General features: G+C 39.0%; 1 protein-coding gene and 1 non-coding gene across 5 annotated transcripts in view; both read left to right on the forward strand.

Moving 5' to 3' along the window:
• usp32 (ubiquitin specific peptidase 32) overlaps positions 1-15049 on the forward strand; it is a 214057-nt gene that overhangs the window by 87777 nt on the left and 111231 nt on the right. For all 4 annotated transcript variants that reach the window (XM_087977391.1, XM_043718523.2, XM_043718524.2 and 1 more), the window contains exon 4: positions 4776-4894. In XM_087977391.1, the coding sequence (XP_087833517.1) occupies positions 4776-4894 (119 nt within the window). The remainder of the gene's footprint in view (positions 1-4775; positions 4895-15049) is intronic.
• On the forward strand, positions 4118-4223 carry LOC122564248 (U6 spliceosomal RNA). The gene has a single exon (XR_006315844.2). It is a non-coding gene; the product is annotated as a U6 spliceosomal RNA (small nuclear RNA).

The raw sequence follows: 15049 nt of genomic DNA on the forward strand, positions 1-15049 counted from the left end.
ACGCGCCCTCTCTCTCACGCGCCCTCTCTCTCACGCGCCCTCTCTCTCACGCGCGCCCTCTCGCACACGCGCGCAGTCACACACAGACCCACATGCACACACATTTTGTGGGGTGAATTTGTACTTGCTGGGTTACATTGTACTTTGCTCAAACACCGCATGCATTAATGTCGAACCCTAAACTGCATGAATTTATGTAAAACTCTGTTATCTCACTTTTTAGATTAGAATCAATCTAAACATCACGGCATAGACAGAGAACACAGGGGGCCAACACCTTCAACATATTGTCTAGCTATTACCGTTGTTAACAGCTAACCTGGGAATGCAACTTTTTTTTAAAAAAAAAGGTTTTGTGATTTACACATGAAAGAAGTGAAATTATCACTGTATTCTAACAGATGAAAGGCTTAACAGACAATCAATTTTTCAATGTATAATTTCACTTACATCACACTGTAAATTTCTGCTATAAATTCTGTGTGTTAGGATTGAGCCCTCCACTACCACCTGATGAAGGAGCGTCGCTCCGAAAGCTGGTGTGCTTCCAACTAAACCTGTTGGACTATAACCTGGTGTTGTGTGATTTTTAACTTTGGCTTATGATAGAGAGTGCTGCCAAGGGCTGGGTTTAATTCCCATGCCAGCGGAGGTTACCATGAAGGACTCTCCTTCTTAACCTCACCCCTTGCCTGAGGCGTGGTGACCCTACTAGTTTTGTCTTTCTAATGGGAGAGCAATTCTATGGCCTTGTAAGGCTATGGCGATTTTATCTTCAACCTTTGATAGCTCGTACGCATAGGTCAGTCATTTTAAGTTGTTTTGCTTTTTCATATCTCTTCACAGTACTGTCTTTTTATTCATTCTATACTTAACTTTGTGCATCTCACTTAAATATTTCTCATTTCAGACCTTTCAACTTGAAACAATCCCTTTTTATTTTCCTAATCTTGTCTTTGATTATTGTGGACTCTTTCTTTATAGGTTCTTAGCCATTTATTTTCTTATGATTTATAAAAATGATAAATGTAGACTTAAAAAAGGTTGAGTTTGAGTTAAGACAGGCAGTTAGAAATAGAGGTAAATTCAGTGGAGCTGATTGGAAATGGTTTTTGCAGTACTACAGATAAAGAAGTTAGTGAATTTCTGATAAGTGGTTGAGGTTTTTGTATTTTTTTTTTAGTTTTTAACAGTGTATACCTAGGTAGTAAAGTTAATAAAATATATAAAAAGCAACACAGGTAAATTAATAATGTAATTAAATAATTAACTGAAATGCATTAAGTATGTTAGGGCACGTGATATGTCAAGATTACAGTATGTGGGATTTCGAGTTCCAAACTGGGATGCCAGTTTGGTTCAGAGCACATCTGTGGCAAGTTATGAGCTGGAAACTGAACTACAGGTGCTGCAATGCATCAGGAAATGGAAAGGTTTCTAAATTTGATTTGGTCTTTCTGTGAACTGCAGTGGTTCAAGAAGGCAGCTCACCAGCACCTTCTCAGGGGCAATTAGGGACAGGTAATAAATGTTGCTCAGCCAGTGATGCCCACACCCTACAAGTTAATAATTAAAAAAAATTCAGGGTTTGGAATGTATGACCGCAAATAAAACAGTTAAGGGGAGATATGAGGGCAGAAGCCTCGGCCTTCACAATTGACAACAGGTGTATGGTTCTTTCAGCTTGGCTGGATGATAGGACTACATGGTGAATGAGCTAACTGACCACTTGTTGCAGGAAGTCATTCAAGAGGAGGGAGGTGGATGTAATCTAGTGGTTATAGAGGTGAGGGGGATGGACAGACCACTGCAGCAAGGAGCATGAACCTAAATGTCGGTGTTGCCTGTCTCATTCCAAGGTTTGAGATATCTGCTTAAGGCTTGAAAGGATCCAGGGTCCAGTCGTTGTGGTTCATAGGCAGGACAAAGGCGTTTCCATGTCGTCAATAAGATTTGTTCAGTGTAGAACTAAGCAGTAGAACCTCGAGGTAGAATCACTGAATTATTACCTGTCCCATCTGCAAATTGGTGTAGGCCATATCAGATTACCGAGATGAATGCATGTCTTAAACATTAGTGTTGGGAAAGTAGTTTCTGGTTTGTGGGTACATTCACATACTGGGAAAGTAGGATCTGTATCGCTTGGGCAGTCTCCATTGACACCATGCTGGAGCTTGTGCAGTTGCCAACCGCAAAGCCAGACAAGTCGTAGATAGGATTTAAAACTAATTAGTAGGAATAAATGATCAAATTAGGGAAGATGTGATAAATCAAAGAGTAGAGTTGAGGCCAAAGAGAAAGGTATTAATACGGTAAATGGTGAAAAATGTAGGGCAGAAAAGGACAGATTCATGTTGTTTCAGCCAACAGATCAGACGACTTTTAAAAGGCAATGAAAGGATAGAATTAAAGGCCCTATATTTGAATGCGTGTAAGGTTAGATATATAAAAAAAATGATCTGGTAGCCATTACCATGACATGGATTGGAACCTGAATCTTAAGGCACAAGGCATTTCGGGATGACGGCTTACTAGGAGAAGGTGGAGGGGTGGCTGTGCTAGTTAATTACAGTATGAGCACAAGAGAGAGGTATACCTAAGTTCAGGATACCAATATGTTGGAGCAGTTGGAATGAGAAATCATAAAGGCAAGGAGTCCCTGGTAGGAGTGGTGTACAGGTTCCCTAACCATTACTACTCGATAGGATGAAACAGAAAAGGGAAAAAAAGAGAACCTTGAACATTTAATGCTCAGATTAAAAGTCAGGTTGACAAGGTTGGCTGAGATGAGTTTGTCTTTGGGCTCGTTCCTCAGAACTCTTCTGAACCAGACCAGAGACTGGCTATGTTAGGCTTGGTATACTGTATGAGATGGGATTAGTTAATCTCATAGTGAAGCCAGTGCTAGCTAAGAGTAGCAGTAATATGATTGGATTTTACCTTCAGTTTGAGGTAGAGAAGAATGGATGTCATGCTATTTCTCTTCAAACTTAAATACAATTATGAACCATGAAAGCAGAACTTGATAATGTGAATTTGCAAATTAGATTCAAGTATACATTGGATGTAGTGGCAGATATTAAGGGGATGTTTCAGAATGTACAGAATAGATAGGTTCCAACAAGTAAGAAAAATCCTAAGGGATGGATCCACTATCTGTGGTTAACTAAAAAGAGCAAGATAGTATCAAATTAAAACAGATGGTGTATAATTATGTAAAAACAGGTGCCAGGTCAGAAGGTTGGATGGAATACAAGAAACAGCAAAGAATGACTAATAGTTTAATAGAGGGAAATATTTGAGTGTCAGAGAAAGGTTAGTAAGCTGTATGAAAACAGACAGTAAGAGTTTCTGTAATTATTGAAAAAGAGTTAATATAGTTAGCATTTATCTCATTGAAAGCCAGACTGTAGCATTAGTAATGGAAAATAAGAGAACGGAAATGACACGTGAATTGAAGAAATACATAAGATACAAGCAACATCTCAGAATCAACTGTAAATCAAAAAATGCAAGGAATGGAGAAACTCGGGACAATCACAATCACCAGAGAAATGATATGGAGTAAACAATTGGAGCTACAGGTTGACAAATCTTCAAGTCCTAATGGACTTCATCCTCGGTCTTAAAAGGAATGGGTGAGATAATTGGTGCATTGGTTTTAATTTTCTAAATTGGGGGATGGTCCTATAAAGTTGAATGATAGTGAGTCTAACTGAAATTGCTGGAGAAACTCAGCAGGTCTGGCAGCATCTGTAGAGCAAGAAACCATTAACATTTAGAATCTGATTACTTTATTCAAAAAGGAAGGAGGAAGAAAAGAAATTAGAGGCTCATTAACTTAATATCTGTTAAAGGGAATATGGTAGCTGCAGTATTAGCTGTTTTTGTCAATATTTCTCTGCCCTTATAAATTTTTTTGACATAACAGATTGTTGAGCTAATTGATCCAAGATGGGGATGGGCCATAGTTTCTGTGCGTATATGTGTGATATGTATATATTGTATGCTGACTGCTCATGGGCTGTATATCAGTTTTTTTGAGATTTCTGTCTGTACCACCGATTACCAATTCCAGTATAAACCAAAATGGAGATTTAGAAAATCTTCAAACTTTGCTCACTTTGGCAGTGCCTATACTAAAATTAGAATGATACAAAAACAGACAAGCATGGTCTCTGCATAAGGATGACATGCATGTTTGTGAAGTGTTCCTTTTTTTAGGAGGGCTGTCTTGTGATGCAAAGGAATGTCCCTTTCCGCTGGATCAGGAGGCCTGGTTTCAAGTCTCATCTGCTCCAGAAGTGTGCAATAACATCTCTGAACAGGTTGATTTAAAAAAAAATTAATTTAGAAAGAAAACCTTACTTTTATTTGTCGAGTAGCTTCCAAACCAAGTACAAGCAATAATATAGACTGGTAACCGTAAGTATTTATCAGTTGGTCTTGAAAATAGTTCTGAAAGACAGGTGCTTAGGTTTTGACATTGAAGCTGGTCTAGTAACTTGATTTTTTATTATTATTGTTGGGCTTTTGAAAACAGTTGCACAAACTAGGAGAAAATAACTTGCATTCCTCAAACGCCTGGATTTACCAATTAATCATAATGTCTATGCCAATTACTATTCAGTTTCCTGATTAGATGCATGGGTGTCCTTAATTAAAGTGAGAATTAAATGGGAATGTAATTTACAGAAATGCAGCCCCTATTTTCTCCAAAACGTATTACAATTATCTCCTGAAATGTATTTTAACTTTGTGTGATCTTTTTACAGATATTTTTAATCTCTTTGCAAATGAATCTGGGAGCTATGTTGTGCGAGAGGAAATGGAAACTATGCTTCGGGCTTGTGACGGTGAGGTTCAGCTGGGAGTTAAGAAGTGCTTTGTTGAGGTAGGTATTTGACACTTAGAATAACTATTCATCCTACTATCCAAAGCAAAACAAAACCTGAAACTGACAGCTACTGTAAATCTGAAACAAAAGCATAAAATATTAAATGCACAGATCTGTGGAAAGAAGTGACAAGCTAAAGTTTCAATGTGACATTTTAGTAGAAAAACAGTTACAGACTAACAACCCCCAAGATGGAATAGAATAATGGAATGAAGGGAACACACACAAAACAGGAATCAAGAATATGCGGTGAAGTGATTAGCTGGAGAATAGGAGATGGGTCAACTGACAGAAGTTATAGTGCAAGACAAAAGCATGAATCAAAGGAATCTAAAGAGCCAGAAAACATCATTTTGGCTAGTGGGTAGTGGAGATAATGGAAAACTGGTGAAGTGGAGCAGGCTCCAGTAACCCAGGGATTTGCTTTACCATCTTTGCCCCAAATGCATTTATTTTGACCAGCAGCATTTCCTTGTATTTTGGATGTATCCTCCTGTCTTCAGGACTGCTACCATCTGGGCATCTCCCTCTGACTTCTTAGTCTGTCTTGATCTTTGTATTAAGAATACTTGTTGTATTTGTTTCTCCACTCTCTTTGCTTATTCTAATTTTAGGCCTCTCCCACATCCCCAGATTCAACCCCATGGTGTAACAGGCAGTAATCCATTCTAAAACTGATGTGGAGGAGCCAGTTTAGTACTGGGGTGGACCAAGTTAAAAATCACAATGCTAGGTTATAGTCCAATAGGTTTTATTTGGAAGCACTAGATTTCGGAGCACTGCTCCTTCACCAGGTAACTGTGCACAGCTACCTGATGAAGGAGCAGTATTCTGAAAGCTAGTGCTTCCAAATAAAACCTGTTGGACAAGAAGCTGGTGTTGTGTGATTTTTAACATTCCAACATTGACATTGTTACCATCCTGTTGATAGGAAGCTCTTTGTGTGGTGGAAAGCTGTCAGTCACACTGCAAGGTAACTCTTAGAAAACCTTTGCCTCTGAGAGCATTAACCTATTACCAGAAAAGCAAGATACAATTTATCATTACTTGCCTCCTCTCTTCTGGGGATTTGTTTTCCTCAAACCTCCAAATTGAGCACCCCTATCCCGTGCAGCCTGCATAATCTCCCTACTGAACATAGACACCAGAACTGTCTCAGCATCCTTATAATTTCTGCTTTCTCTTGGTCCAGAAAACTCATTCCTTTCTCCCTCGGCTCTATTTCTCTCCTTGTCTAATCTTCACACACCAATGCCTGCAACTCTTCTATTTGTATTGGATGCCTGAATAAATTTCAATTTTATGGTTCCACTTACCTAATATATGCACACCACCCATGAGATGAATTAATCATAGAAGTGATGAATTGATGTATTTCATGTTTAGTACCATGTAGTGATGGTGTTGAGGTTTAGGGATGGGTGTAACTCATCACACTGCTAACCAAACAAAGTGATTAGCTGGATAGTAGGAGATGGATTAACTGACAAGTTGCAGTGCAAGACAAACTAACTGTGTTTATGAGAATATAATTCAGATGTGGAGTTTCTGGTGACCTGAAATTGAAAGACCACTTGCTAAATTAAATCTATAAAATAGTCCACCATTGTTCCCTTCTCTGCTGCTTTTTTGGATGAATTTAAATGTCAATATGAGTAGATCTGCTGGACTATTCTGCATGCGTGCATGTCAATGTGAGTAGATCTGCTGACTGTTCTGCATGCTTCGGGTATGAGAATGGTGGTCTGTACTGTATGGCTGCCTTTTAGGTTTCAAATGTGCCATTTTGCCAGGCTAGTACCTTTGTAGTGAGGATAGTGATCCAATTGTCATGAGTTTGGTGAGCATCACAAATTACATCTCCAGAGATGAGAGGTTTGTATAATGAAGAGAGATTGAGCAGTTTAGGCCTGTACACTCTGGGGTCGAGAACAAGGGGAGGAAATCTAATTGAGACACATAAGATGCTCAAGGGGATTGACAAAGTAAACATAAAATGTTTCTCCTTGTGGAACAATCTACAATGAGACCTCATAAGGGATAGCAGATTTTAAAGCTAGTGAGAAAATACTTCTCTCAAAGGGTTGTGAATCTATGGAATACACTACCCCAGAGTGTGGTAGATGCTGAGACATTTACTAAGTTTCAGGAGTTGAAGTCTAAATAGCAATGGGTTGAAGAGTTTTGGAGAAAGGGCAGGAAAGTGGAGTTGAAGCCAAGATGAGGTCAATCATGGTCATATCAAGTGGTGGAGCAGGCTCATTGCCTACTCCTGCTCCTAGTTATCATACGGTTATCATTCAGGATGGCAGACTGCTGACTCCTTGCTTATTCCTTTAACAGTGGACAAACCTGTCTCCAAATATATCACCATCCTTGCATCCAGCTGACCTTGTTCTCACATTGAAAATCTTTTCCTTTGAATCCAAATTTTTGCTGGAAACTTATGCTACTCTCATCCTACCCATGTCTGTTTTTGTGCAAGATATGTTAAATATTCTTTATACTATTTCCAATTGGTTCTTCTCCTATGTGTCCATTTTTATTTTTCATAATTTTGTCAAATTTTCTCCAGCATCCAAATTGACAGTATATTCTGCTTAAACGTTTCATTTTAATTTGCCTCTTTTACTTTTTCTCTACCTTGTGCTCACTCCAACTCTGATCTTTTCATCTTTGGCCTTCTGCACTGTGTCATTACGGTCGAACAGAAGCTCCAGATACAGCTGCTGAGCTTGTGCTTTCCATGTAGTGAGAGAATACAGATGCAATGCCTCAGATCCAGCCAGCTGAAAAACTGGCACTGTCTTAAAAAGACCATACCACTTTTTCTAAGTTGTCATGCACATATTTGAATTATTATTATTAGGTAAGTAGAATAACACTATTCAGGATAGCTGCTGAATTGGAGTAGTGACACACTAACCAGTTATCGACGTTGTGTGCCTGTCTTTTCCTGTGCTGCCATGTTGTCCAAACAACCCTCACACTAATTTGGGCACCGGCAAAATTTGAAATCCAGCATGGACATGGTTCCAAGGCTGCCAATTTTGGGACACTACGTGTAAAGCTATTTGAAATTTAAAATGCAAACCCAGACTCCCACATTCCCCATTTTCATCTTGGACAGTAAAGATTATACTAGCAGTGTCTTAACTCTGTCTAAGATAGTGATTGCTTGGCATCAGTGCTCAAAATGAACAGAAACAGCAGGCGAGTTTGCTTCCCAAAGTCCAACACATGACTGAAAAAAAATCAATAATGGGAATGTCAGAGAAAGATCACCCCTGTACCTGGACTTTGCTAAACTGTACATAAATCACAGAATCTGCAAGGGGCTCCTCAAATTCTGTATCCCTAATGCTGTATCGCAAGTTGTTTCTCACTCAATTGCTGTTGATAGGTCACTAATAATGGTGAGTGGGAGAGAAAAGAAGGCTCCAAGAGAGGGTGGGAAAGGGAGGAGGTTCCAGCATGGAAGTGGTAGTGGCAAGGAGTGGGGTTGAAGGAGAGAGAAACCAGTCAACAAAAGACTATTCAACTATCTGGGAACCAGGAAAACCTGAAATCACTGAAGTAATGAATTCCTTGAAAAAGAATATGTAATCTCTGCCTTTAGTCTGCATATGTTCAGGAGCTACTAAACTTGAAATGTATATAATGGGTGCTTTTATAATAAACACTTGTAATTATAAAATTGATTCTGGGATTGAAATCTGAGATACAATAAATAAGGTTGTAACTGCCTGGTTAAAAGATCCAGCTTTGTTTATACACAATGGAAATGTGTGCTATGATTTTTTTCAGTCTATGGAAGGTATGCTGACTGATGCTGCTTGTGTGTCAGAGTATATGTCACTTATTTTGAAAAATGTTTGTGTTAACTTATGCTTGTTGTCATGTTGCAATTTAAATACTGTAATTGAAAATTAATACTTTCCAGGAGTGTTGTGGCTTTATGTTTAATGAAACGGTGATTATTTATTATATTGGTTAATTCTTCTAATTCTGCTTCTGTGCAAATCAAAATATTCCAAATCAACACAAAGACACATGGTGTTATTACTATGTGACTGTGTCACTTAAGTCTGTGAGAATGAAAAAGGAGGCCCTGAAAATGAAAATGTCGGTCCCACAAATTGAAAAGTAGATATTGAGAAAATCTCAGGGTGAGTCTTTGAGGAAAGAAGCATAATTTTGTCCCCTCTTGACATGAATATGCCCTTAAGTATTTGTCAATCTATTGACCAGATTTCAGTTTCCATCCAGTCACTGACCCTAAGTACAATAACTGATGTACGTCAGGACCTGAAAGCAAAGTGGAATTTCTGAGGAGTTTAAACTTCTGATGAGCAATTTTCTTGCTCCCTGTGAGTATGAATATCTGATCTAGAGTCAGAGACTTGGGTGAAATCCATATTACAAGATGTGGATCGTTACATGGAAAACATGGACTGTGGGCTAACCAAAGGTTGCCATGAACAACTGCAAGAGAGTTCTTATCATTTTTTTTCTCTCTAACTGAATGACTCAACCTGGAGACTTGCCTCCCATGGCATTACAAAGATACTCCTTGTTTTTAACGATTACTATAATCTCCTCAACCCTCTGCATTTCATCACCCTTCCTCTTACCACAATCTTTTCCCCACCAGCTCTTGGCCTTGTCTTTGAGGAGCTATAACTATTTTCTAGCCTTGAAATCCAGTCCTGTGGGAGAACGTTTGGGAATCTTGTGTTGGACAGTTGGAAACATTGACAGTTGAGTGGCTCCATAACTGATGATTGTATTTGCTCCTCTGATCATCTGACTACCCCCAATCAAGCTGATATGACTACAAACTGCTACTCTTGCAAAATGATCTTACCTGCTAGCCAAAGGACACCTTCCACATCTTGTCTAGATTTGGATTGTGTTTATCGTCATTAACAACCATGTTTGATCTTGGTTTTCTTGGAGTTTCTCTAGTATTTTTGAGTAACTTCTGTATGTTAGAGTAGTCATTCTATTTTCCCCAAAATTGGTAACCATTAAAGATTTGAGTACAACACTTCTGTGCAAGACAACGTTCAAATATGGAAGTGGGAGTAAACCATTTGGCCCATTAAGACCACTCTGCAACATATCATGGCTGATCCTCTAACTCCAATGCTCTCTTTCCCATACTCCCTGACAGTTTTAGCTTATAGAAATCTTAACTTTATTTCTTAGGTATACTCAATGCCTTCACCTCCACAGTCTTCTGTGGTAGAAAATTCCATCGGTTCACCACCCTCTGTAAGGATATTTTTCCCATCAGTCTAAAACTGGCTTGTTGTATATCCTGAGACATTGACAGTTTGATCTGGACCCCCAGCATCTCTGCATTGTGTGTACAGCCCTGTGGACATTTTAAGTTTCAATGCAATCTACCCTCAACCCCCCGCCCCTCATTTGGGGCGCCACAGTGGCTCAGTAGTTAGCACTGCTGCCTCATAGGGCCACCGACCCAGGTTCGATTCCAGCCTTGCGCGACTGTGCAAACTCCACACAGACGTTCTCACTGTATCTGTATGGGTTTCCTCCCACAGTCCAAAGATGCGCAGGTTAGGTGAATTGTCCGTGCTAAATTGCTCATAATGTTCAGGGATGTGTAGGTGAGGTGCATTAGACAGGGATAGATATAGAGTAATAGGGTAGGAGCATGGGTCTGGGTGAGTTACTCTTCGGAGGACTGGTGTGGACTTGTTTGGCTGAAGACTTTTTAAAATGACAGTGAATATAGGCACAGTCGACCTAATGTCTCCTCAAAGGACAACCTGCCATTCCAGAAATCAATCTACTGAGCCTTCAGTGCTCCCTCTATAATAGGCATGTCTTTTTTTAAGTAAGGAGATCAAAGCTGCACATAATGCTGTTGGTGTCCTCTCATCAAGGCCTGTAGAGCTGCAGCAAAACGTACTTTCTCTTGTACTCAAACCCTCCAGGCCGACATGTCATTTGCCTTCCTAACTGCCCACTGCACCTGTATGCTTGCATTCGGTGACCAAGGTCCCACTGTACATTGATCTTTCCTGATATATCAGTATTTCAATAATATCTTGCCATTTTGTTTTGTTGACCAAAACAGATTATGTCACACTTTATTCATGTTATACCTCATCTGCCATGTCTTTGCCTATTGACTCAATTTGGCTAAATTACCCTGAAGCATCTTTGCATTCTCCTCACTACTTTCACTCCTTTCTAATTTTGTTTCACCAAGCTAGGAAATATTACAGTCTGGTTTCCTCATCCAAATCATTGAAATAGTGTAAATAACGGGCGTCTAAGCAGTAATCCTTGCACAACAGCGCTTATCACCACCTTTCACTCTAAAAGCAACCCATTTATTCCTACTCTGGTGCCTATCTGCTAACCATTCCTACTCCATATCATTATATTGTCACCAATCCCATAAGCTTTTACTTTGCACACTAAGCTTTTGCATGGGAATTTATCAGAAAGCCCAAATACATCATACCTACTGGTTCTCCCTCATCTATTTGATTTGTTGTACTGTCCAAAAAAAAACCCCAGCAGATTCATCAAACATGATTTCCCTTTCATAAATCCATAGTGACACTCTGTGAGATTATTGATTTTTGTTTTAAGCATCCTGTATTCCCAGCTGTTAAGAGATTCTGTTTTTTTCTTTACTACTGATATTAGGCTAACTGGTCTATAATTTTCAGTTTTCTTCCTTTTTTTTTAAAATGCATTGGAGTTAGATTTGCCACCCTCCAATCTGCCAGTGTGTTCTCGAATCTACAGAATTTTGGAAGGTGGTGTATCCACTATTTCCATAGCTGCTATATTTAGGTTATCAGGCCTTGGAATTTATCCGTTTTCAATGCCGATAATTTCTCCTTGTTTTTTATTGTTGTTAATTTACTTCAGTTACTCCTTCCCAAAAGACTCTGGATTCCCCCGCACTTCTGGGAAGCTTTTTTTTGTCATTTTCTGTCAAGACCAGACAAAAGTACTTGTTTAATTGCTCTGTCATTGTGTTGTTTTCCATTATCAGTTCTCCTCCTTCAGATTTTAATGCATCTACATTTGTCTGCACTAATTTTTTTATACATACCTATGGAAACTCTTAATCACTTTTATGTTCCTTGCAAGTTCACTTTCATACTCAGTATTTCCCCTCTTAACCTGTGGTTCTTCTATGCTGAATTCTAAACTGTTCCCAGTCTTGTCAGGATCGGAGGGTTTGAGCCACAGGGAGAGATTGAATAGGCTGGGGTTATTTTACCTGGAGTGTTAAAAGCTGCAGAATGACCTTATAGAGGTCTATAAAATGATGAAGGGTGTGGATAGGGTGAGTAGACAAGGTCTTTTCCCTTGGGTTTAAGATGAGAGGGGAAAGCTTTAAAAGGGACCTAAAGGGCAACTTCTTCATGCAGAGGGTGTTGTGTGTATGGAATGAACTGCCAGATGAAGTGGTGGAGGGTGGTAGAATGTTTAAAAGGCATCTGGATGGATACATGAATAGGAAGAGTTGAGAGCCAAATGCTGGTAAATGGGACTAGATTAATTTAGGTTATCTGATTGGCATGGACAAGTTGGACCGAACAGTCTAATTCCATCTTGTATTCCTCTCTGACTCTTCAGGTTTGCTCTTTTTTGAGGAACTTTATATGACTCCTCTTGGCATCTAATGCTATCCTTAATTTCTGTTGTTAACAGTGGTCGGGCCACTTTCTCCTGTTGGTGTTCTTTTGCCTGAAAAATGTCTGACTTCTGCAATTCAGGCTTTTCTCCTCAAATATTATCTATTGCCTTCCACTGCTATGTCTTTGAATGACAGTTGGGTATCGCAGCCAAGTCACCTCTCATAACTTTGTAGTTTCTTTTGTTTAAATTTTGACCCTAATCTTCGACTGGATTATTTCGAATTATTCATTGGGATAGAAAATTATCATATTATGGTCACTTCCTCCTTATCTCTCAGCAAGGTTGTTGGTTAACTATCTCTCATTGCACAAATGTAGAATAGCCTGCCATCCCTCAAGTTGGTTACTCAACAAAAAGGTCTTTAAAAATACTTATGTACACTCCAGGAATTCATTTGCCATGTGCTGACTGTTAATATTGTTTGCCTGGTCAGTTATTGAGGTTAAAATGATATACAATTACTGTGGCACACTTCTTGCATGCATCTGATTTCATGTTTAATGCCATCTCTACCTCATCACTTTTATTTGGAGGCCTACTCCCACTAATGTTATTGGCCCTTGATTGCTTCTTAGCTCCATCTAAACTAACTCCATGGCTAGCTGTCTTGCACTATTTCTTCCTTTCTCACAATTGCCCTAATTTCCTCTTTCATTTCAAAAGTAACCTCACCTTCTTTTCCTAAAAAATATCAGTACTTCCTAAAAATTGAATACCCTCGGATATTCAGTTCACAGGCTTCGTCACTCTACATAAGTTTGTACAGATTCCATCTTACCCAGATTCTGTCCCAATCACTCAAAAATCTAAATCCCTCCTCCTACACCATCCCTCCAGCTGTGCATTGACATCTATTACCCTGAGTTTACTACCCATTGAGATTCTGCTTTTTAAATCACTTTCTACATTTGTGTATTGTGCTTGAAATCTCTGTTTTCATGGACCATAATCTCTGGCTGCTCTCTTTCCCCCCCCCCCCCCCTGCCGACTGCAGTGTTTCCTGCAGCTGCTCTGTGACATATTTGACCTTGGTCCCAGGGAAGCAACAAACTATCCTGGTATCACATCTGTGGCTGCAGAAGCATTTGCCTGTTCCCTTTTACGATAGAATCCCCTGTCACTGTTGCTCTTTCTCTTTTCTCCCTCCCCTTCCCTCTCATCAATCCCATTTGATGAGCTGCAGTATAAGTCTTGAATATTGTCTAAACTCTTTCCATTTGTGCAACTTTTCAACTTTTGGTCTCCTTTGAGATGTTTTTGTAAGCACACATTTGATTTTAAAAGTCTCCCAAACTCAAAAAATCTCCTCCCCCCCCCCCCCCCCCACCATATTTTGAGCCTCCCCAATCTTGTGCTAATTCTTATTATTGTTTGAACATGTTTGGCTTTTATATGTTTTAACTTTGCCACTAATTTGTATGCTGTATGAAGATTTAAGAATAGTAAGCATAACAACAGAGACTCCAGTTGATTGCAGTGCGTCTTTTTGACTGCCTGTCTTAGGGACCCCATTACTCGCGTTACTTTCTAAGGACTTTTACAATGGTTGACAATGGTTAGACAGTTATCATTTTAATTTGTTTTTGCATTCAGACTTTGTACCAGGTTCCCCAGGAACATTACTAGTTCAGCAACAATACCCCTGTGGTAAAATTAGCTATTTTGTTTGTGTTGCATGCTAATTTGTGTTCTGGACACATTATTATAACCATGCCAATTTATTTCACCTCACATTATTAACACAACCCTGTAACATAATTTGAATTAAAATTGTACTTCAGGTGATCATAATGTTTAAACGTCTTGTTTCCAGCGGTCACCTCGATGTGAATTATATGGCACCTACTTGACTAAATGGGAATTTCTTTCCTGGTATTAAAAAATATGAAAGATAAGGTGATAGATCTCTTCTCCGAATGGTTGCTACTTAAGTCAATGCATTGTTTCCTCCTTCCTTCTTTTCTATGTACAGAATAGTTCGCAGCTCAATAACACTGATTATGCACATTCTGCACAATGCCAAAGCTACTAGCATTATTGTTCAACTCTTTAATCTGTAGTGGTGGATATTGGTAGACCTGTTGTAACGGCAACCATTGTGTGATTGTGCTGTCAAAAGTTGTGAACTGAAAGATGATACATTACGTTAAATAATTACAGTTAAGAAGGGCCATCATTGTTTCTGCTGTATCTTTGATCTATCCACTCAAGTCTTAAATTCCAGTCCTTTCTCTATACAGTCATTTTACATCTTATTTTTCAAATAGTTATCCATTCATTTTTATGAATAATAGATTATCCCTCCACCACTATTTCTGATGTGGCATTCCATGATAAAATAGCCATCTGTATGTATTTTTTTAATCCCCCAAGTTTTCTTGCCTTTTAGTTATGAGCTTGTATTTTGCTCTGAGATGTGACAATTGGAAATAGATGTTTCCTATTTATCATGTC

Source organism: Chiloscyllium plagiosum, unplaced genomic scaffold, assembly GCF_037043375.1.
Source record: "Chiloscyllium plagiosum isolate Xiang-an unplaced genomic scaffold, Cpla_swu_hap1 HiC_scaffold_31, whole genome shotgun sequence".
Lineage (NCBI taxonomy): Eukaryota > Metazoa > Chordata > Chondrichthyes > Orectolobiformes > Hemiscylliidae > Chiloscyllium > Chiloscyllium plagiosum.